Source organism: Epinephelus lanceolatus, chromosome 11, assembly GCF_041903045.1.
Source record: "Epinephelus lanceolatus isolate andai-2023 chromosome 11, ASM4190304v1, whole genome shotgun sequence".
In the NCBI taxonomy this organism is placed as follows: Eukaryota; Metazoa; Chordata; class Actinopteri; order Perciformes; family Serranidae; genus Epinephelus; species Epinephelus lanceolatus.
This window is the reverse complement of record NC_135744.1, coordinates 29093853-29117921: the sequence shown is the minus strand read 5'-3', so window position 1 is coordinate 29117921 and position 24069 is coordinate 29093853. Positions and strand designations below refer to the sequence as shown.

Here is a 24069-nt window from a genome sequence, read left to right as displayed (position 1 = left end):
ACTCCTCTTTTCCAAGAGGGAAATCCAGTTGCAGCAGCCCCGCACAGGTCAGGTGTGTACAGGGGCATTTCTAGGATTTGAGGACATTCAGGGATTAGCCTGGGCGTTGTTGAACCTCCCTTGGCACTTTTTTTATGATAAAGGAGCTCTATTATGATACTTTTTTCTTAACTCTGGCGCCTCATTTACATTTAAAGTACAACAAAATTCCCAGTGTGAATCAAAGTATTTTCATCGTGAATTACAGAATGGTCAGTGCGCCATCCAGCGCCATATTGTGGGTCAAATTTGGCCCACAGCCTGAAAAATGAGAATATCTAGATAGACGAAAAAAGAAAATGTTATTGAGTCATTTTGTGCAGGATATGAAATTGGGTGCTTGAAATGAACAGGTCTACAGACAGCCAGGCAAATTTAGAGAAGCCATTTAGGTTTGTAACGTGTGTAAAAATACAGCAGCTTGTAAAATACGCTGTGTGCACATGGTGTAGATGACTTGTAATGTATGTGAGAATTGATAAACTAGTAGTTGCTATGCACAGCATGCATGCCAACTTATATTAAATATTTTAATACCCCTGCTTTAAAGATGGAATGAATATGCATGGAAATACAGTTATTCGCTATCATGAACATAAACTTTCATGCATATTGAAATTGTACCACAGAACAACCTGTAGCCATCTTCCAGTCTTCACTTGATATCTTCCAGCCATCCGTCATCAACACTGACTTCTCTCTCTACCTCGATCTCCTTCATTTCTCCTCCTGGGAGTCTGCTCCAGAGCGTCAATGAGACTCCACACTCAGACGCCATTTGAGACAATCTCCCACTTCTCTCTCCCTCTGCGGCTCTCCTCTGTAGGCACAGTGGGATGGACTGACAGGGCACATTGTTCTTAATAAGACAGATGGCCTGAGGAGAGACTTTGATTTGGACATCATCAGCCTCAAAGAGGACGGCACAGCCAGGGTGAGCACAGGGGCCTAAAACAGCCAATTACACCACTCTCATGCTGCTTCTACTGGCTGATTCATTCCATTAAGGCGTGTGTGTGTGTCTGTGCGTGCGTGTGCATGTGTGCGTGTGTGTGTGTGTGTGTGTGTGTGTGTGTGTGTGTGCGCAAGAGAGAGGTGCTGTGGAGATTTTGCTTCCCATTTGTTTTCCATCCACACATTTTTTATTTGGTGAAGACTTTTCCGGTCATGAATATTTATAATGCAACAACTGATTATTTCTTTCCACACTGTCTGTGCTTCGCGTTGCCCTCTTCACATTTTCAAAAGGGTGTTGTGGAGGGCGGAAGTCGCCTCACGAAAAGGTGGATCAAGGTTTGTGCCAGTGCCATGTTTGGTCGAAGCCTTTGTTGTTGGCCCCCCTCCTCCTCTGTCTCTCCTCTTTTCTCACTCTGTATGCCACGCACCTCCATGCTCCTTGCCTTGTCAACCTTGTTTCTCTTCACTGATTATGTGTACAGCAATGCCATGTATTTGACATTTCAGTTCTCCCCGTTTTTGGGTCCAGGCATTGCTCTGACACTTGTCAAAACTTTATCAGCAGAAATAAATAAATTATATATACACCATTGTTTAGATAGACATAACAATACACCGTTGGATTAAGAAGTAAGTCCTGCAGTTTCACTTGATGTAATGTAAGGCCACAGGTGGTGGCAGTGAGAAACAAGAAAGAAATAATGGAATTTATCCTACCCATCCTTCACTTTTGCGGAGATTTTTCAGTCCACTACTTTTAATGTGCTTCACTGTTGGACTGCCTTCATACTTTTATGGCAGTCATATACACTAGCAGTATTTAATTGCAGCCAAGAGGGAGCAGAGGAGACGAAGTCGGGCATCGAGACTTTCTATGGCAAATTAAATTAAATGTTAAGATTAAAGTTATGCTTTATATTATTTTTAGTATTATTATTTTTACATTTAAATAGTTATATTTTAAGCTCTATATGACAGTCTGAGCATATCTACGATTCAAAATCTGACTCAGGTGTTCTGTACCCAGTTCTCAACATGGAGTCGTCTGAGCTGGCCAGCAGCTAACCCATTTATTTAAAATTTATAATAAAAACTGGAAACAGTGTTGGAGGCAGGGCAGAATCATTTCTATGAAAGTTGGTCAGTGGTGCTTGAAGGCAAAAAAGTCAAATTACCCAGATGATCAGCACTTCTGCACTGTGCCGCCTCTTTCGGGTTTGGCGCTCCTCTAATTTGAAGGGGGATAAAAGTGATTTAATTTGTGCAGCTCTTTCAGACTATCCAAATGTTACAGGAACGAATGGATCAGATCCTGATAATAAAACGAGTCCTTTCACAGGGGTCATGACACTCAAAAAAATGCATCGCCATGTAAGTAAATGTGAAAAAGCCTTTTTGAGCCACATCATATGATGGGTGTAATTACACTGTTTGGCCACTACAAAAATTGGCTTTGAGGCTGGAGCGCTTCAAGGGAGCCTGAGCTAACCATGCTAGCAGTGCAAACAATGCTAACAACAGCAACAGTGCTCACAGAGCTAAGGGTGTTGTTCACCTAGTGTTTAACCAAAGGGTGGGCATTAGGGTGAGGCCATGAGTCAGGATGGCATTATCAGCGGTAACCATCGTATTAGAGCAGTGCAGAACAGTGGTGATTAGCTGGCCAGTGGGATATTTGATTTGATTTTTATTTGAAACTCTTTTAGCTCACTGGTTAATCTTCCAAGAGTCTACAGCTGAAACAATTACAGAGACTCTACCTGCACTAACATGCGCATGTGGATGGATTGGCTACCACGCCAATAAGCAGAGAAGCTTGGATTACAACACACACACACAGTTTAGCATGACTTCACTCTCTGCTCATTGCCATTTCTCCACTATGTATTAATCGTATAGTTATATTAATGCTCTGAATGTCACATACAGCTCCTTTAAAAACATAATATGTAGTGACAAACAAAACATAATAATGAACATAAGGGAAAGAAATGAAAAAAGCTTATCAGCTTTGTTCTTAACCTCTTAATTTAGTTTCACAATATATACTGTAAATACCAAAGTGCATATTAAATATTCTTTACTGCCTCTGCTTATCAGCCTCGCACCAAGTGTTTGTTGAGTGAAAGAAGGAATGTTGAATTAATTCGTCCCCATCAAACACATAGTTTACTGACAGAAGTTGGCAAAGTTCTTCCTCAGACAGCAGCTGTCAAGGTGCAGACGCAGTGATTTATACTGTAATTTTAATTCCATTCAGGACTTTTAGCCCTCAAAAGCCTCCCCTCAGACGGTATACCACAACATGGTAAGCACATCACATAAAACGCTTGACTTTATGGTCATGGAAAAATGAATTATCAGTCCGTTGCAGTCGTGTTAGTTCTTGGGCACTGGAGTGTTAAATACACTCTGAAGAGGATGATGGGACTAAACAAAGTCAAAGTCTCCAAGGAAATAAAGTATTTTCTCTTAAAGTTGTTGACCTTCTAGAAATAAGTTGTTTTTTTTCTCCCCTTCCTCTCAGCTTCCTCAGCCTGGCTTAGTGAGTCTCCCTCTCTGTGGTAACAGTTTTCCAGTCTGATTTGGTTCTGGATGGAGATGAGCTTTAGGATTCATAGATAACATTTTACTCTCAGCGTATGAGAGAGAATTCCTGTCAGTTTTTATAGCACACTTTGTTGTTGGGAGCCGCTGTGGTACGCATGATAAATTTGCAAGGCTATACACAGTAAATCCTTGACTTAGGGGTTTAAAAGATGATGACTGTATGCTGTGCAGTCGTCCCAGGCTATATTTTAGCATTGATCTCATTGGCTGGGTCAGATGACTTATTTCTTAAACTTCAAACTGACTAATCGTGCAGTTGATGTTTCATGAGGATGATATTTCCTAAAATAACCCCAATCTACAACATAAACTAGATTACGTGAAACAGCACAATATCGGAGCCCAAAATACCCTCCACACTTCCAAAAATATTGCTCACACTCGGCCCATTTATCTTTGAGATTGGGAACAATACAATTAATTAAATCCAATCCCATTCACTGTGTTCCTCATCTGCGGTGTCCAGAGATAAGACAGATTTATGGACTGCTGCACAGAGTGGATCCCTGCTAAAGTGCTACGGTGGAGATATGGAGTGCTTTTAGCGAGGTTATAAGTGAGCACATTTTCTGTCAGTCTGTCTGACTGGGGGAACAGAATAAGATAGAATGTAATGGGGAGTGAAAAGCATGTTATCTTTTCCAATAGGTAATCCCACATAGCCCTTTTCTGCAAAATAAATTGGGAAAAATAAGACATTCTGTAGTGCTTGGTTTAATAAGAGGTACTGATGCATTCACTGCTACTCATCCTCTTATGAAGGGGCGATTGTTTCTGACTGAAAATACCCCAAATCATTACTTTTTTGTGCACAGACTGAATATGAAACAGACGAAAGCTTCAGTTCTCTCTTAACAATGATGACTTGATCATTTAATGCACTTAACTTTATAGCATCAATGTCCTGCGCCCCCTTGACCTTTGCTCAGCTCTTAACCAGTTGAAGGGATTTGAAAGGGTCTCAATCCAGCTGCCAGACGCCTGTTCTAATCTGATAACTGTCTGGATTATACCGCCTGGTCCGTTGAACCGGACACTCTCGTTCACAGTTACTGTGACAGTGTGGAGGGCAGACAACATGACGTCCTCCATCCATCCCCCCCGATCCCTGTCTGAATCCTGCCTTTCTTCATTCATACCGTCCCTGCTGGTGTGATTTCCTCATCATCATATTCAAGTAGGGCTGCAACTAACACTTATTTTCATTGTCAGTTACTGTGTGGGTTTTTTCTCAATTAATCATTTGGTCTATAAAATGGAAAAATGAATTTCCTAAAACCCAATGTAATGTCATCAAACTCTTGTTTTGTCTGATCAACACTGAAAGATATTCAGTTTATTATAACATAAGCAACACAAACCTAAGGACACGTTCCTATTTTTTGCTTCAAAATGATTAAAATTGTTAATTTGATTATTTAAATAGTTGCAGATTTATGGGGGAATTATTGTCTTATTGTTTCAGCTCTATATTCAGGTAACAATATGCACAAAATACATTATCTGACAGTTGTAATTGAAACTGTTTCTCACTATTTTTCATATATATTTGTGTATTTTACAGATTCAAACAGAATAAAATATGAATGCTACCAGAGGTCCATGCTAATCCAAAGCAATAATTCATCATCACACTTGTTACAGGAAAAAAAATGGCTTTGTTGTTCTGGCCGCACACTATGTTCAATACCTGAGAGTCAGATAAATCGCTGCACACCACAGGAATGTCGGTTAGCGCCATAATGGCTCTAAACTTTTACCTGACTCACACAATCAGCAGCTCCAAACTGCAAACTTTATCTTCATTTTCATATTCACTGTACTTAAAATGGAGTTTTCAGCACTTTGCCCAGAATCATCAGAGCAACGCGGCCCAAAGGGAAAAGTTGTAGGATAGTGAATGGAGCAGAAGGTTGAAAATGAGCCAGGAGTGTCTTCTAACCTCCACACTTCTTTTTCATTTTTCTGTTCGACGAATCAGAAAATATGATTAATATGTGGTGTATCGGAGCAGTTTCTAGTTTCCTGTTAAGACTTAGAGACTAAATCAGGCTCTGTATATGTGGTGTCAGAGATAAAAGAGAATAGTTTTTTTTCCTTTTAACAGCAAGCGGTCAGTGATCATTAACGATCCAAATACAGTCAAATTCAAAGCTTAAACATGAGTAACTATCTATACACTTCACCTTTGTCTCCTATAGTACCTCCTCTAGTTAAAGCACAAAACGTGGCTCAAAAAATCTAAAGCTCTGTTTGTCTTTCTAGATTGCTGTGTGGAACTCGTACAAGGGAATGAACCTGACGGAGAAGTCCAGCCGAGACAAGAATAACAATGTGACAGACTCTCTGGCTAACAGGACTCTTATTGTCACCACGATACTGGTGAGGAGGAAGGTTAAACAGAGGACAGCATAGGGAGAAGGAGGGGAGTGCATATGGGATGTGTAGAGCGCAGATAGGGGGACAGCAGATGAGAATTTAATGAGAGGGGAGAGGGATATTGTTGCTGAGTTGGGTAGTTTGAATTTGGATTTTCACAATTTTGTCTTTTTCTGCACACAGAGAAAATATAGCATAGATAGAAGAAAATATAGTCTTCAAAGTCATTGAATATTCAGATATATTAATTAAAAGACAACTGGATTTTTGGTGTTTAGACTTCACGCCACTCATCCTATCCACTGCCTTTAACTCAACACTTAGCATAGACATAATTAAATCAGAATAATGATATGCCTTGGAGACACTGAAACACTGTGTTTTCTTTTGCTCTACAGGAAAATCCATATGTGATGCATAAAAAGTCCGACAAGGAGCTAACTGGGAACGATCGTTTCGAGGGTTACTGTCTTGACCTTTTGAAAGAGCTCTCCAATATCTTAGGCTTTACATATGAAGTCAGGCTGGTGGCTGATGGGAAATATGGTGCCCAGAATGACAAGGGAGAATGGAACGGGATGGTGCGGGAGCTGATTGATCATGTGAGTTTACAACAGTCGTACTACAGGGGTCTCTGTTCACAAGTATGTCAGTTAGCCAAGAGGTGTATTGGGTTATTGACCAACATCTGAGCATAACCCTGGCTTATTGATTTTGACTTTTGACTTTGCAGAAACATGTCCCATTGAACTGATATATTTTTGTATATGACATTATTAGATTAATGCTTTTGCATCAGCGGTCACATTGAATTTTGCTGTTATAGGTCGAGTTGGAGCTACTTTAAATTTATTAATACAGGTTGTTTGGGGGGGTCATAAAATAAATCTGAAGGGCAGGGAGATGATTATGGCGTAATTTCTGTCGCACAAATCTGCATTGATTTTTTTTTTTTTTTTTTTGTTACTATTTTGGACTTTTTGTGCAATATTTCTTTGAGAAATCTCTCTCTTTGGAGGAACTGCTAATACTTCATACACATCTGAAACATGACAAGGGGCCCCAGCTAATCACAGCTTTTTCAGTAAAGGCGAGTTCATATTACACTACTGGCTGACCAGTCTTGAGTCGCGGAGACTATCGTCATCTTTTGAGTGTTCATACCCGGCGACGTGTGTTTCTGTCATCAGGAGTCTGGCCAACTGCGTTACAACCTGTGTGTGCACACCACAAGATTTCTCCACTGAGCCCTTGCCGACAGAGGCCCAGATAACGCGGTGACGTCACCAAACTACGTTTTGTCACGCATGAACCAAACAGGATATTATGAAGTTTCCCGGCGCTAAACTTTACTTGTCAACATGGCCTGGGTTCAAACACAACGCGCTCCCCGTGATTGTTGTTGTGGCTTGTCCTCCTCACATTTCTTCCGTCCTCCTGCATGCTGACGTGGGACGTATCCCGCCTCTCATTGGCTGATGCTCTTCTTCAGTTGTGTCAGACTTCTCCAGTTTTCTGGCATGCCAGATATCCAGACCCAGTCGCAGACGAGGGGGCGACTTGCGCGTAGGCTTGTTCACACATGAGGACTCGTCGTGGCAGACTATCTGCCAACTCACCTCTTACCCAAGGTGGCTCTCAAGATCATGGGTGAAAATCCTGTAATGTGAACTAGCCTTAAGAGTTTACATGCCAAAAAGTTTGGTGGCCACTGGTTTAATTTTGTATTAATTTTATATTTTATAAGCTTATAATAGGTTTTTATACTTTAAAATTAGCTTAACAGAAAGTCAGTAGTAAGTCTAGATGTCAATAAATGTAGCATAAAGTTTAGAGTAGCATAAAATGGAAATACTCATACAGTACTTGCATAAATGTGCTTAGTTACTTTTCCTCCTGACTATTTTGTTCCAGACCAGGTGAAATTTGGGTACCAAAATGTACCAAAAATGAATTAAAGCTCCACCTCGTCATGAATCAGCTCTCTCAAAAAATAGTGTCACTTGAAGGGTTGTGATGTGGGTAAAAATCATGCATTTGCATTGAATCAACAAAGTAGTCTATAATTGAGTTCACAGATGGTAACAAAGCCTGTTTGCACTGTGATGTGTTTACAGACCAAAAGAATCACGTCGCTGCCTTTTATAATATCAGTTGGAGCTACGGCACCGTATGATCAGTGGTCTGAGCCTCTGGCTATATAAACAAGGCTTTTAACATATAAAAGGTTGGCCATAGTTATGAATTATGAATGAATTTTACTCTTACATATAAATAGCATTTAAATTCTCTCACAGGACTTTTGACGCTGATTGGTTTAATGAAGCCTGTTGCACTCATATTCAATCACCAGTCTATTTTCCTCCATTAAAGATGCAGCCAGTGATTCTAATCCAGTGCACTTTTGGTCAAATTTAATGAATACTGCCTCACAGACCTGGCTCTGTAAATGGGTGGTAAACAAAGTGGCTCCGACCAAGCTTCGTCCCACTGTTTCAGCCAATTAGCAACAAGAGGTGCCCATGCTTGTGCACGGAGAACAGAGGAAAGGCTATGAGTGTATAAAGAGAAAGCCAATGGGAGTGAGAGGGACCGTGAATATGGCTCATGCTAACATGCTCAACTCCACAGCATATCGTCAATAATCCTTCTCCAGACTTGCTGGCTCTACCTTTAATCCCTTGTAGCATTTTTAGCTGTTATATTCTTTCATAATATTTATTTATTCAATATAACAGTTTGTTCACCAGTAGAGAAGAATACAAAACCTCAACAAGGTTTATATATTGTTTGGACATTGATATAAAGACTTTTGTTAGTTAGATTGATAGAAACAAATACTGGAAGATGCCATATGCAACCTTTAGCAGTTCTTGTTTTACCTGAAGCATCTGACTTCATCTTCTTGCTTTTCAAGGTTGCAGACCTTGCCGTGGCCCCCCTGACCATTACATACGTCAGAGAGAAAGTCATCGACTTCTCCAAGCCCTTCATGACGTTAGGTATCAGCATCCTGTACCGCAAACCTAACGGCACCAATCCGGGCGTGTTCTCCTTCCTTAATCCCCTGTCGCCGGACATCTGGATGTATGTGCTGCTAGCCTGCACTGGAGTTAGCTGTGTGCTCTTTGTGATTGCCAGGTAAGAGGATTGATTGATGCTGGTGATAATGAGAGGATGTATGATGGGATGGAAAGATGTAAGGGTAGCTGCGGGCTTGTACCGTAAATATAACTGGTGACTGCTTACTGTGCAAACTACAAAAGACGAACTTACGAGAATGTGCCAGCACTGAGCATTTTAAACAATACACAGAGTCATGCCTCTTGTATCAAACTCACATGACAAGAATCACAAACAGGTTGGAATTAGCATGACTGTACTTCAGCAAATTTCTAATTTTGCATAGGTTTTCTGAAATAACCAAAAACAAGCTTTGGCTGGCTGTCAGCCGCCAGATTGGCTTTCGCTGTGCCTGTTAAGTGGCCGGGAGTAATTGTGAGCTCACCCTTCAGCTCCCTCTCAGGTAGTGTGTAAACCCCTCCCCGGTAGGTTGCACCTAGCAACCTGTAACTGAGCTATATATTTTTGTGAAAATCAAAATGCAAATCAGTGTGAAGTGTTGAAAGCACCAAAGATAAACTGGAAGCTTGTATTGAAGTGAAGTGCGTGACCAGTGTACCCCCCATGAATATAGGAGGATTTGTCTGTTCACATTTTTCATTTCTCACTTTGTTCTTTTATTGTCTTGCAGGTTTACTCCATACGAGTGGTACAACCCGCATCCATGCAACCCATCCTCAACTCTGATACAGAACAATTTCACTTTACTGAACAGTTTCTGGTTTGGTGTTGGAGCTCTCATGCGACAAGGTATGTTCCTCGCAGTCAAAGAGATTATAGTCAGTATTTTCATATTGTGTATGTATATTAACATCGGTCATTTTGGAGCACTCACTGTAAGACTGATGCTGTTTTTTTTCCAGAGAGGACTGCCTCTACTGCTCTTAGTCACAAACCTTTATAGAGTTTGTTAGCTTTTGGTTTTCCTGCCCACAACTTTACTGTTTTGGATTTTGGTTCACTCTCACCGCTCTCACACCAGCGTCTTTAAAAAATCCCACTGTCTGCTACCTAATCCAGCACCAGGCAGCAGACAGACAATGTTAGGTACCAGCTGGTGAAAACAGTGGAACATTTACCATCTAAAATAACAAACATTTCCCTCTGGAGTTTTATTAGAGGCCAGACAGCTAAAAGGATTGATTACTGGGCTTTTATTTGTCAGGTGGTCAGAAACATAACTCCCAAAAATTAGGTGTTGCAGGTTTAAAGGATTTCTAATAGCAAAGGCAACATCGCCATAGAGCTGTCTAATGAACTCCCTGTACGGCAGCAAAGTGTGTCCTGGCGCTATAAACTCTGCTCTAAGCTGTTTAATTCAAAACATCAACATTTGCCTCCTATTTTCTGTGAATGCCCTTTCCATGTAGCCTCGATCCAGTCCCCATTAATTGTAACTATACCCTGTAATAACAATCCTGGGTCACTTCATGGGGACTTGACCTCCCTCGAGGCAGGAGATTTGGGCAGGATAAGTCCGACATGCCTGATTGGACGGCCACCAAACCCCCTGACAACTCCAGTCCACAATAGATTGGCGATGCTGATGAAAAGATGTGATTTTGCAGACAGCAGGCTACATTTGTCAAATTTAGTAGTTCAGAAATGCAACAGTATATTAATCATTAATGCTGGTGGATGCCTGCACATTTTGTTTTTCTGTAGCATGTATGTGTGGTGTGTGTAACACAGTGACCTTGTGCTTAGTAACAGTAACTGCTATCTTGGATACATGATCGTTAAATCAACCCTCCAGAATCAGTGTAATTAAGTATAGCAATTGTCCACTTACAGTGAAAAAAGGTTTAAAATATCTGGCCCATTAAATGTGGTAAATAATCACATTCCTCTTTTTTTCTTCAGTGCTTCTTTTCTTTTCACAGAGAAGACAGGATAAAAATGGTGCTCTTTTTCAGTGTAATGTTCACAATGTAGCTTTGTCTTATCTGTCACATTTCGTTTTTCTAATTTGTATTTTTTTGTTCGATTTTTCACAATGATCTCAATTTTGTTGCAACTCTTGTTTTAGACCAAACAAGTGAAGAGGTGCACAATTCATCATTTCGAGCTGAGGTGAAAATCCAGTTGGAGTTCTGGTGTAAATCCAGCCGTAAAGATAACCCCATTTGGACTTGACTTTGCTTTAAAAGAGCATTGATGCTTTTTCATTATTTTGACTTCTCGTAGTGCACGCACAAACTGCACCTCTTACCATTCTGGTTGTACCATGCTGGTTGTCACACACTGATTCAAGCTACTTCTTAACCTTTTTCAACCTCCATCTCTGTGCTCCCAGGCTCGGAGCTGATGCCTAAGGCTCTGTCGACTCGAATAGTCGGGGGTATCTGGTGGTTCTTTACCTTAATCATCATCTCCTCCTACACGGCCAACTTGGCTGCCTTCCTCACTGTGGAACGAATGGATGCGCCCATCGACTCAGCAGACGACCTGGCGAAGCAGACCAGGATTGAATACGGGGCGGTGAGGGATGGATCCACCATGACCTTCTTCAAGGTACAACTGGTGTAGGCTCTAAATTAGTTTTAACTTTACCAGAGTCACAGCATAAAAATTAGCTGTTGAAATTATTACACACAAGTACCTGTTTGCTTTTTTGTAAGTCCATGTCAAGTTGTAGATCTTGTCAAGTTATGTTGTACACATTGGTGAATTCAAGTATTTGTAAGTATTGCAGCAGAGGTCAAATAAAAGCCCCCACCCATATATAGTATAATTTCCCTGTATGAAAAGGCATAAATCAAAGCTTTTAAGAACAACAAAAAAAAAGTTCTCATTTCAGATCAGCTAAAGGTCTGTGATTACTCCTGCAATCCCAAATTGTGTGGTCAAGTTAGGATGTGTTTTTATGTATATATATATATATATATATATATATATATATTTGATTATATAACACAAATACCTCAGGTTACTAAGCTACTAAACCAACCAATATTCCTATCAACCACTGGACATCATAGTATCAATGGTGCAATATATCCTCATACAGCAGCTCATATGATATCTAACGAATTATTGCCCCACGAATGACCTACTGAATGTAAAGTCATGTAGGTTTGGTTTAGGCAAGCAAAGCTACATAGGTTATTTTACAGAAAAGATGACAGAAGGAAAACATGGTGACGACGTACCTTATAATAACTGAAAGTTCACATGGTCCTGCACATTGTTGGGCTTGTTACTGTAAATGTAATATATTACTCGTGACTTCTTCAAAAGTAATAATGTTACTTTACGTATTACTCCCTGCCAACAGTAATTCATTACACTACTCATTATATTACTTCTTCTTTTTTAAAGATATTTTTTTGGGCATATTGCCTTTAATGGGCAGGACAGATAAGTGTGAAAGGGGGAGAGAGAGAGAAGGGGGGATGACATGCAGCAAAGGGCCACAGGCTGGATTCAAACCCGGGCCGCTGTGGCAACAGCCTTGTTCATGGGGCGCCTGCTCTACCACTAAGCCACCGACGCCCCAACTCATTATATTACTTCTTATAAAATCAGTAATTGCATATCTCCCCAAACTTCAGATGTGCGCTTCTGTGTGAATATCATCGTAATCGCCATTAAGTGTAGCTAAGGCTAGATAGCTTCTTTTTTATCTTGGGGTTTTCTGTTGCCTGTGACCGATACTTTCCCCAAGGCCTTGCATGAAAGACGGAGAGATACTCATGGTGCAACATTTCATCCACAGTATATCCAGACTCAAGCTTCATCACTTCCTTGTAGCCTGCAGCTGTCCACGATCAAGATCCAGTTTTGGTTGTGTAGGGTTGCGGTGGTAAGAATTTTAGTCCGACTACCTGCAGCAACAGTGTTATTGTCATCTTTCCTCGATCAAAATCAAAGTAATAAGAAAATTTCCAGCCGCTAAGGTTAGCATTTCCAACGAGCATCCTGCTTTGTGACGTGCCTACGCAGCGTGACGATTACTAAAATGAGTCTGCTGATGTTGTATTTCGAGTCAGTAGTGATGTGCTAACAAAAGTAACGATGTAATAAGTTGTTTGGTTTTGGGGTAACTGTAATATTATCACTAAAATTTTATTCGTACGTAGTTACACTACTTGTTACTGGGAAAAGTAGTATTATTACTGTAAGGTGTTACTGCCCAGCACTAGTCCTGAACACAGGTCTCCTGGGAAAAGTCCTATGTTTGATGATCCATCAACCAACCCTACCATCCTCCTCATGCAGACTTTTGCTCTTTATGATACTTCCTTCTTTACTCCCGTCAGCACACGTGATCGCAGCCTTCCTGGTTACATGGATTACACACTATTTACTGGCTCATGGTTACAGGGGTTATATAGGCATTGTGGTGCATCACTTTTCATAGGTATACATACAAGCTGTGCATAAGTACAGCCTGAATAGTGTGTGCTCATCGCCAATAAATATGTAGTTTACGCCCGTCTGGTCATATGGATGAATTCACCCATGAGTTTGTATTGTGTCTGCCAGACTTTTAGATGTGAGTATGAATCAGTGGTACAGTTTTCTCACTTCTATAAAATCAGAGGGTTTCCTCCATCCTGTATCTGCCAAACATCCCATGAAAATGAAAAAAATTTAAAGGCTGAGGCTGAGAAAAAGACTCGCAGTTACTTTAATGAATGGCACCGTAGATGCAACGAGAGAGATGGGAAGTGGAGAAGGTGCACATTAAGACTACTTGTGTTGCGTCTATGTCGAAGTTAAACGTATGTTATCTTTTTTAGTTTGTATTATATAATGTTTTGCTGTACCAATGTCCTCGGGGCAGGGCTGTCACTTCCTTCCCCCACCGCCACCCACTCTCCTTGCATCCTGGTGGCTCAGCAGGGGTGATCCATGCAGGGCTTTATCCTCCCAGATTGCAGCCAGTGATTACCGCTGCCTGGATAGGAAGAAGCAGGCTGTGTTGATGGCTCGAACAAATTGAATCAGCTGGAGGAGATTTAGAACACAGCTGTCCCATTTTCTCTGACTGAGCAAGGAGAAACGCACACACCAGAGACACGCTCAAAAAATAGATAGAGTCTCACACACCCTGCTGTTAAACTTATATGTGTTTATAATCGTGTTTGAAGTATAGTTAGGTGCAAATCTGTTTTTACCAACCAACAGAAATCAAAGATCTCCACCTATGAGAAGATGTGGGCGTTTATGAGCAGCAGGAAGAACACTGCCTTGGTTAAGAACAACAGAGAGGGCATCACTCGGGTCCTGACGACAGACTACGCCATGCTGATGGAGTCCACCAGCATCGAGTACATCAGCCAGAGAAACTGCAACCTCACGCAGATTGGAGGTCTCATAGACTCCAAGGGCTACGGAGTGGGAACACCTATCGGTAAGAAGAGTGAGACATAGTCTGTAGAATAGTAGGTTCGCTCCTCACCATCATCTTTTTCAGTTTGTGGAGCATGAAAAGTCCCAAAGAACTGTCAATCAAGAAAATAATTTTTAATGTCTTGTAACTGTAATGGAGCAATTGTTTTCCAAAAACTCCACAGATATTGAAAATGAAACCAAAATGTCTTGTTGCAGACAGTTATTGACATTTTGCTTGGAGAGAAAAGTTTGGAGTTGTCCTCGTAACTTCAACACAGTGAGACTCTTTAATGATAGCGTGAACTTTCTGGCATTTCTTGCTTGCTCTCGGTGGTAGACTGCAAACATTTATCCTCAAAGTTAGTTAGAACAAGCCATGGACAAGTATATACACAAACCACATTCATGCATAAGTTTAAGAATAATAAAAATGTGCTTCTAGAAATTCAGTTGATAGAATTGAATTTAACAGCACCTCTGTAAATGGAGGTTTTGTACTGCAGATACACACTTCCACACTTCCACTCACACATGCAAATGCACTTCCATCCAAAAGCTCTGCAAATGTTCATGTGAGGTTTCAGGCCAGTTTACTGGATTGAGAACTTAACCTGGAAGCAAGTCAACCTGCTGGACCGTGTCTGCATTCGGATGTTTACTTAAGCAGTACTTAACATCTTGACACTCTCTTGTGTTTCCTCTTTTCCTCTCAAGATGTTTTTTTTTTTCTTTTTTTTTTTTTTAATGTAGAGGCAGTTCAAAAAATTTCTTTTAAGCTTGGGTTCTTTTGCTGAGCACAACCTGCCTCTGCCAAGAACATTCTCCACACCTGCGTACTTTGGCATGTTCAGGGCATACATTTAAATGTTTGAGCACAACAATGGAAATAATGAGGGTGGGGCTGTCCCCATCAACTTCATTTCTGTAATTACCATGAGATGTTCCCTGGCTATGAAAATGGTTGTATTATATATATTATATTATTACAATTGCAAGTATTACCTCTTTTATCAACTCTGTTCTTAAATTAGATATGCACTCATAAAAAATATTTGTCCTACAGGAAATAATTGCATAAAGGAAGAAGAAGTACAATCATAAATACAGTTAAATACAAGGAAAAAGTAACGTTAAAGGAATACTTCAGCCCCAAAATTGCCATTTATTCATGCCTTACATTGAATTCAAGAACAAAGAATCCAAAAACGGCAAATTGTTGATTAATTGAAATAAATGAGGACCACGTTATCAGTGGCAAAACAGTATCAAAACAAACTCTAACACAGCTCATGCAGTATCCAAGTCTCATGTATCCAGTGGCATGCTCAGTACTTCCCAAATATGTTGCATTGCCTTGCCTCAGCCCTTTCTGACGGATAAGTGAAACTTATCAATGCTTTCACTTTTCGTTCCAGTCAAAAATGGCTGAGGCAAGGCAATGCAACGCACTTGGGAGGCACTAACCTACGACTGGATACATGAGACTTGGATTATTCTACATGAGTTTTGTTAGTAAACACATGTTTTGATATAGTTTTGTCAAAGGTGGTCCCCGTTTACTTTAATTAATCCACAACGTTTGCTGTTTTTTGGATACGTTAACAGAAGGCATGCAAGACAAACAAAGTTTCTTCACATTTCTTCTTCGTTCAAGGTCACACAGCATGACTAAAGATATAGAAATGATCATTTTGTGGGTGAGGTATTCCTTTAAACAACAGCTCAAGTTCAAAGGTTTTGAGGCTCGCCTCCCAGCAGCAGGGGGAGAAATTGTGCAGTTCGACGGCCACAGAATCAAAGCACGTCCTGTAGAATTCAACAGGATGGCAATGGCATGCAGGGGGTGAGAGACATTGCCAATTATCTTCTGTAGTTTGACACACCTCTACAAGAGACTTAAGTTCAACTCACACAACAGAGCCAACCTTCCCAATAAGCTTGCTGATTCTAGGGTTGTCGGCTGCTCTCACCCTGAACATAATGATGGCCACCACAGAGGGGAAGAGTATCTGCAGTGTAGTTACTGCAAATGGCAAATGACCAGATCCTCCACAGAAAGTTAAGTTGGTACTCTTGTAGTGAGCAGTGGAGTTTCTTATCCATTTCAGCTTGATGTTGAGCTGGAGGTGGTCCAGCCCACATCATTTGTCTGTATTCAGCCTCTTTCCCTGCTGGTACGACCTACACGAACTAGCAAGCTGGATCTAAAGGCAGAGATGTGAAGGGTGAACAAGAAGGGAAGCAGGTGAACACTTGTGATGCAGCTGTTACATACTGTGGCCGACCACTGGGATGAGTTTTAATCTATGACACTAAGAGGAGCATCCACCTGCATGTCTATTAGTAATTTAGAGCAGGTCAGGCGATGTGGCGTAAAACCAAACTAAAAATAAAACAAGAAAAGAAATGACATCCTCTCCCCCAATATCTACCGGGTAAACAAAGTGCAGGGGGTCCAGTGATGTCTTGACTTTTTCCCTCCAATTACCCCATGACTTGTTTAGTTGTTTGGTGTGTTTGGCAGAATGTTTTCCGCAGCACAGGGACTCCATAGAGGTTCAGGTTTAGGTTAAAGACATGCTTAGGAACTAAACACAGCTGAGTGGCACACCACTTTAGCTCCCTTAGGCCAGTGCCCTCAGGGCAGATGCAGCCGTGCCTGGGTGGCACTAAGCTGAGCTGACAACCGAGTCTATTCAGCTCTTCTCTGATCAACAGGCTTTAATGTCCTGGATGTTTTAAGCTCCAGAGTGCCATGAGATGATAGTGGAGGAGAATGCTCTAAAGGAGTACGGGGGGGCCTTATTAAACCTATTAAAAGTAGTTTCATTCCTTCACCCTCTTGGCCCCATCCATGTCTCCTGCAGTCACCTGATCTCTGGTCTGCTTGTAGCCGGCGATGTTACTCAAAGTGCATTTGGAATAACAAGAAATATTACAAATGCAAATTGGGCTTTTATGTCCTCAAGATACATGTAGATTAATGTTCCCTATCACACAAAGTTAATTCTGCTCTCGTAGCAAAAGCTTAAATTTCACGGTAGAAAATCACCAAAACACTGTAAACAAAGTAAACAGATGCCTACCGTGCCTTATTTTAATAATGGGGCATTTAAGGGTATTTATAAATGCTCTTTCAGTACATAATTACTTTCTCTTTGCCTTCTCCAGGTTCTCCATACAGGGATAAAGTGACCATTGCCATCCTTCAGCTGCAGGAGGAAGGGAAGCTCCACATGATGAAGGAGAAGTGGTGGAGAGGCAATGGCTGTCCAGAGGAGGACAACAAGGAGGCAAATGCTCTGGGTGTGGAGAACATTGGTGGTATCTTCATCGTCCTGGCGGCTGGTCTGGTTCTCTCTGTGTTCGTGGCCATCGGAGAGTTCATCTACAAGGCTCGCAGGAACGCTGACATAGAGGAGGTGAGTGAGGGCCAGGAACTTCTGTTCTTAAAGCATCATTGAAGAAAGGATTAATTAATCGCAGGTTGTCTAAAACCACCAGTACTGCAAGAAAAATAGTATTTATGCTAATTTATTCTCACAGATATTTTTACAGACTAAAGACAAGCAATGTTTTGTTTAATTTGCTTTGTCACATGCTAATTAATATTTTCAGACTGTGAAAGTGCTTGTCAGATGTTGTTTGCTCGATCAAAATTAATTTAGTCAAAATCATATTTGCACTCGCTGGTGTTAACATCATGAAAGAGACTAGATGGATTTATGACTTATCAGTATCTGACTGTCCCACACAGTAAACAGTGGGTTAAATATTGTAAAGAAGTGGTGGGTTTGCAGCTCCAGATGACAGAAAACTAAACCATTTATTCATGTAGCTTAACTCTTTCTCATGTGCCCAAAATGTGTCACATATGATTCATGTCACCAATATGTCATCAGTACTGGATTAGGCCTGAACGTGTTACAAAATCAATACCATAAACATGATTAGTTTCTTTGCATTGCTTTTCTGTTTATTTCATTTTCTTCGTTTCTCTATCTTTACATGTCTGTTTTGATCTCTTTTGTGTTTTCTCCTCCATTCTTTTTTTCCCATGCATGCTCGCATCAGGCCTTTTGTTTCTTTTATGGGGTGCAGTCCCGTCAGTTCCAACGGCGTGGCTCCACCTCTTCCTCTGGCACCTCCTTATCTACGGATCTGGAGAGCGGCAGGCTACTGGGAGATGACACAGAGTAGCCATGGCAGCACATTTACAACACATACACAGTCTAGACGATAGGTTTGTAACTAGGTGTCCTTCTGTCTGTCCCCTGCTGAAAATACCCCAGTATATCTGCACCTGTGTCAGCCAATCCCAATTACCATTACCATTTTACCTCCAGTGTCTGACCCTCATGCTCACACTGCCTTGTCCTTTTTTTTTCTCCTAATGGTTTGAACTGACTGTAATGGATTCCTTTTGTCCCAGGCCAGTGCTGAATCAGGACAAAGTTTAATAAGATAACTCTGAGGTTTTCTACCGCATAAGTGGGTGTATTCGGCAGTCATAGACTTCACTTTCTCAGGAACTAACAAGCTTGTTATATGAAAAGAATACATGTCATCCTCATGCAGGCATTTCTGCTTCATAAGTGACCACCCCATCTTATTTGCATGCTCTTACTTTACAGCATGTAAGGAACACTTTAAATGAAAGCCTGAAAATACAGACTTTAATTAGGAAAAACACCCAGGACATCTGGATGCTTATTTTTTAAAGCTGCAAGTTACTATATAAAATGTGTGAGTAACCAGCATGTGTCCCTTTCAGCCCACATTTATGAAAATTCAGGATAGGTTTCATAAATGTGACACTGCAGTTCATATAAACAGTGCAGAACTCGACAGCGCTGCCCTGCTGTGTTCTCGCTTGCACTTAAGTATCCTTCCATCAAGTTTTGCATCATTCAGTGAAGTCTCAGGAGGCATCTGTGTATACTTTAGAGGCAGACTCTGAATGCCTTTTGGGAAATCAAAAGATAGGAAAAGTTATTTGAATATTTTCCCCCTCATTAAGCTTGCTGGTAGACTGGTTTGGTCGACTGAAATTTAGGATAACAGTGATAGAACAACTTGTTTGAGTTAAGATGTCCCCCGACGCACATCCAAAGCAAAAAGCACAGTTGTAATTTCATAAATAACTTCTGCTGACCGCAGGACATTTTAACCGAGGTAATGATGGATGCTGGATCACAGAGGAATACTGACTTTCAAGGTCTCCCCTGCTCCCCTGGACTGACCTTCATCTCTCTCCAAAATGAAGCAAAACTCTGCTAGAAAATATTCATTTAGTCATGGCAAATATTACCCACAGCAAAGAGGAATTATTGATACTTTCATTCAAGGGGAACTACACCCATTTTTTAATATTCATACATGTGATTCCTGTGATCCATAACAGTCAAGAAATATTAGTAAACATGAACAACTTGCTCCCAAATCCAAAAACTAGAGTGCTAAAACTCAAACGTGATGTCATCAATTATAAAGTGTGGAACTGCTCCACAGTGAATTGGGGCAGATGTTCTATATCAGTGGTTTCCAACTGGTGGGTTGTGGTCCAAAAGTTGGTCACAGGTCCATTCTGAATGGACTGCATTCAGTACTTACATATTTTGAAGTACAGTAAATTTCCAGCACTTAAGTATGACGCTTAATTAATTAAACTGTGTGGACCTTAAACTAATGACTAAGGAGAAATCTGGACCCCGTGGCTGGACCAGTTGGGAAACACTGTTCTAGATGACACTGAGAGCACCCAGGGAAATGTTCTGAGTATATGGGTACATCTTCTGTTTCAGCACTGAGAACACATTCACAAAGTTCATTTGGGTGTAAAAAAACAACATCAGGCTCCCATTCATTGTCTATTGAGCAGCTCCAGACTGTATAAACTATGACATAACAAAATTGAGATTTACATCTCTGGTTTCTGGCTTTGAGAGAGAGTAGCTCATGTTCCCAAATACTGACTGATTAATCAGTAATTCAGGTGGCGTTCTACTTTAAAGGGTGTAAAATCAGTGCACATTATACAGTGATGTAGACCCCTATATAAATAAATAATACATCTTTTTGAAAAAGACTAGAATTAACAATGAGTTTGATTGTTATTGTGTCCAAAGGTGACTCTCAAATACCAACACTGGCGGCAAGAATAACTAATTGTAGGACATTACGAGTAAATTAATTCAAAATGTCATACTTGATTAAGTTCAAATTGGATAACTCAGTAGGTTTTTAGGTTTTTACAGCGTTGTACCCAGCCCAAAAAATACATGAATTGAGTCTGCGGTTTTTACTCTCTCACTCCTCGTCTTTAGAGATTGGCACCAGGTAGGTTTTCTCCACTGATACAGAGTGTTACTGGAATTCGTGGGAAACCCTGCAGGAATCCATTTGAGAAGCCTTAGGCAAAGCCTGGGGATGAAAGAAGACCTTCTATGGTCCTTGGATGCAAAGACCAACACATAAAAAAAGGGGATGACTCTGTGCCGTGAATGATAATTTGCAAAATAAATTTAGCGAGCACCCCCTCTGGAGGAGAGCAAAATAAAAGGCAAATAAACATGATCGAAGATTAATGAGTTCAATGCGATGTATTATTCTGCGGAATCAAATAAGCCGGAGGCTTCTCATTTCAGATGGCCCTCACTTTGATAATTTCAAATAATTACCATATTATGAATTCATAGCTCCCTGCATTAGGATGTTGCACAGCACACATTGTCCTTCATCTCCTCTCTGTGTAATTGGATTTTATGATGAGACAACAGAGTTTACAAGTCTTTTACAACTCTTCTGTATTGATTTATGTTTTATGTGCGTTTTGTCATTTCTGGTGTTTGCCTGGGCAGACTCTAAAGCTGACCTGCAGTAATTGGCTGTCTGCTCCCATTCAGCTGCAGGCGAGCTCCTAGAATCCACTGCTAACTAATTAACTGTCATTGACTTAGGTTTTAACTTAGAATAGCTGTTAATTAAATGCTGTATCCAGTAGTTGATCCAGTAATGCAGCAGCAGTATTTTTTTTTTTATATAAGCACATTCACATTAAACCTATGGCCAAAGTTGATAAAAGTCATTACGACTTTATTGGAAATCAGCTTTATTGGTGTCTCAACCCAGGCCTTTAATTGTCATTCTCTTTGGCAGTGTGTGTCTTTTAGCGCCCTGATGGAGGAGTTGGGTATCTCCCTGCAGTGTTACAAAGGCGCCCGGAGGAGGTCACGACCCCATAGCGGAACAAGGACAGCTTGTGTCCTCTGTCAACCCAAACTCACTGCAAAGAGGGAGGGAGCGAGACGGGACTCCAGCACGTGAGCCTTGGATCTAAACACTGACGGGACTTAGATCAGAGACTGCTGTTTGATCGCTCTCCGCTTTGTTTGCAGGCCATCAAATGATATGACGTTGTTTCCTCATCACCCCTGTCTTTTATGTGTCTGGATAATACATTAATCGTTTTACTGTAGATGTAGTTTACAAAGTCTTGGCCTTGTATCAACATTAATGATGTTAAAACAGGTGACGACTAGAAGAATGAAAGCGCTTTCATCGTGTAAAAACCATTGCTGTTCCCTCATGGCTGTAGTTCATTGTTCTGAGCAGTCTGCAGAGTTGAATCTGCGCACTTTATAGATACTCCCAGTGTGTAAATGTATGACAACTTCACGGATTTTCTGAGTAAAAAGATTTTTGCATTTTTTAAACCGTTGTCCAATTTGCTGTTGTTGTTGTTTATGCTTGGCAGCAGTGTGTGTGTGTGTGTGTGTGTGCGCATGGTTCTTTGTGAGGCTACTGGCAGGCGGCAAAGTAGCTTCAGAGCGGATTGCTGAGCCAACTCTGGCCAGTGAAAAGAGATAAGGACCTCTAAGGAAAGTCAGGAACACACCTGCTGTTTTATACCCTTCAAGCACCAAAATCACAGACAGCAACCTGCCGCCCCCCTCCCCAGCGCACGCACGCACACACACACGCACACACCTACACACGCACACAGCCTCACAAATGCGTGCGATCATGAAATATTCCTGTCTGTGCATCAGAAAAAGGATATGATAACGGGGAGGAGGAAAGGAGAAAATGAGAAGCAGTTTTTTTAATGCATGAAATTCTCAATTTCCTTGTTCCCCAGGGAGTAACAGTCTTGTTTTTCAATAAGTCAGTTTTCTTTCTCTTTGCAGTTGTCGAATTTGAAAGCCCGAGGGAGGATCTTGTCTCCCTGTATAGACAGTGAATCTCAATGGATGTGTGCATTTAAATAAGTGTAAAGCCTCTCTTTGAATATTTTACAGTCTGCATGTTATATAGCTTACCCACCAGCAGATTTAAGGCACATTATGAATTATGATAAGAGAGGAAATTATGATCCTTTGACAAAACCATATCATTAAAGGGGCAGTTCACCCCAAAATCAAAAACACACATTTTTCCTCTTACCTGAAGTGCTACTTCTCAATCTACAGTAGATTGTTTGAGTATGAGGTGCCAAGTGTTGGAGATATCGGCCGTAGAGATGTCTGCCTTCTCTCTAATATAATGAAACTAGATGGCACTCGGCTTGTGGTGCTCAAATCGAATTTGAAAAACTAAACAGCAATGTCTCTTTCTAGAAATTATGACCCGGCTACTCAAAATAATCCACAGACCTTGTTGTGAGCAATTTCTTATCGGAAGTAATTTCTCTGTGCCAAACTATTGCCATGCATGAAGGAAGTGCGTTCACTCATGGACAAGGCATTCATGCTCATGAGATGTAAACATTAATGGCACCCTCTGTGGCTGAGCTGTGACATTAACTAGCTCAGTGGTGCTAGGTGAGCTAGCAGTGGATGCACACTTCCCTCTGCACGGTGATATGGTTGATGGGTGTAGTTTGGTAGGAAGAAAATAGTTCCCGCATGAAACTGCTCACAACAGGCTCTTTGGATTATGTTGAGTAACCTGGTCATGATTTCACTGTTAAGTTTTTCAAATGTACTTTTTTTGGTGCTTTGAGCACCACAAGTCAAGTGCCAATTAGTTCTGTTTTACAGGGTCTCCACTGTCATGATAAACCTTGAAATGTCATGGAATTTCACAGTCCCATTTCCAGGCCTGGAAAAGTCATGGCATTTTGTTGTGTGTAATGAAATGGTTACAGTATTCTTTTGTAGATAACCTCCCACGTATTGTAACATAATGGAAAATTAATTTTCTGTAGCTGTCGACATAACGTAGCTCTAATATGTGTCGATATGTGACAGCGTTTGGTTTACTCACTTATCACTTTTTCCTCCCTGCATTCCCTCTCTCCTTTCATGTTTGCCAGTCTGCTGAAATTATGTTTGAATAGAGTTTGAATCTGACATTGAGCAAGAAAAAAAATTATGGGTCCTTGAAAAGTTATTGAGAAGTTTGGAAATTTTGTGTATGAAAATGTGTGGGAACACTGATTATGTTTGAGAGAGGGCAGACATCTCTGTGGCCGATTTCTCCAATACTCTGCAACTCACACCAAAACAATTTAGACAGACAAATAGCACTACAAGTAAGAGGAAACAAGTATTTTTGATTTTGGGATGAACTGTCTCTTACACATAAAACCTTTACTTTGGAAGTGGTTCCCACCTGACT

At 40.8% G+C, this 24069-nt stretch overlaps 1 protein-coding gene across 3 annotated transcripts in view; it reads left to right on the top strand.

Annotated features, from left to right (window-relative positions):
- grik1a (glutamate receptor, ionotropic, kainate 1a) overlaps positions 1-22163 on the top strand; it is a 43521-nt gene extending 21358 nt beyond the window's left edge. Inside the window, exons 8-18 of one of the 3 annotated variants that reach the window (XM_033633934.2) lie at positions 866-973; positions 1288-1332; positions 5872-5988; positions 6384-6587; positions 8903-9126; positions 9740-9858; positions 11405-11622; positions 14242-14467; positions 17620-17870; positions 18523-18691; positions 21607-22163. In XM_033633934.2, coding sequence (XP_033489825.1) covers positions 866-973; positions 1288-1332; positions 5872-5988; positions 6384-6587; positions 8903-9126; positions 9740-9858; positions 11405-11622; positions 14242-14467; positions 17620-17870; positions 18523-18648 — 1638 coding nt within the window. In that variant the 3' untranslated portion in view covers positions 18649-18691; positions 21607-22163. The remainder of the gene's footprint in view (positions 1-865; positions 974-1287; positions 1333-5871; positions 5989-6383; positions 6588-8902; positions 9127-9739; positions 9859-11404; positions 11623-14241; positions 14468-17619; positions 17871-18522; positions 18692-21606) is intronic. The other 2 variants (XM_078172475.1, XM_033633936.2) reach the window with 2 other exon arrangements.
- Positions 22164-24069: the final 1906 nt, after the last annotated feature.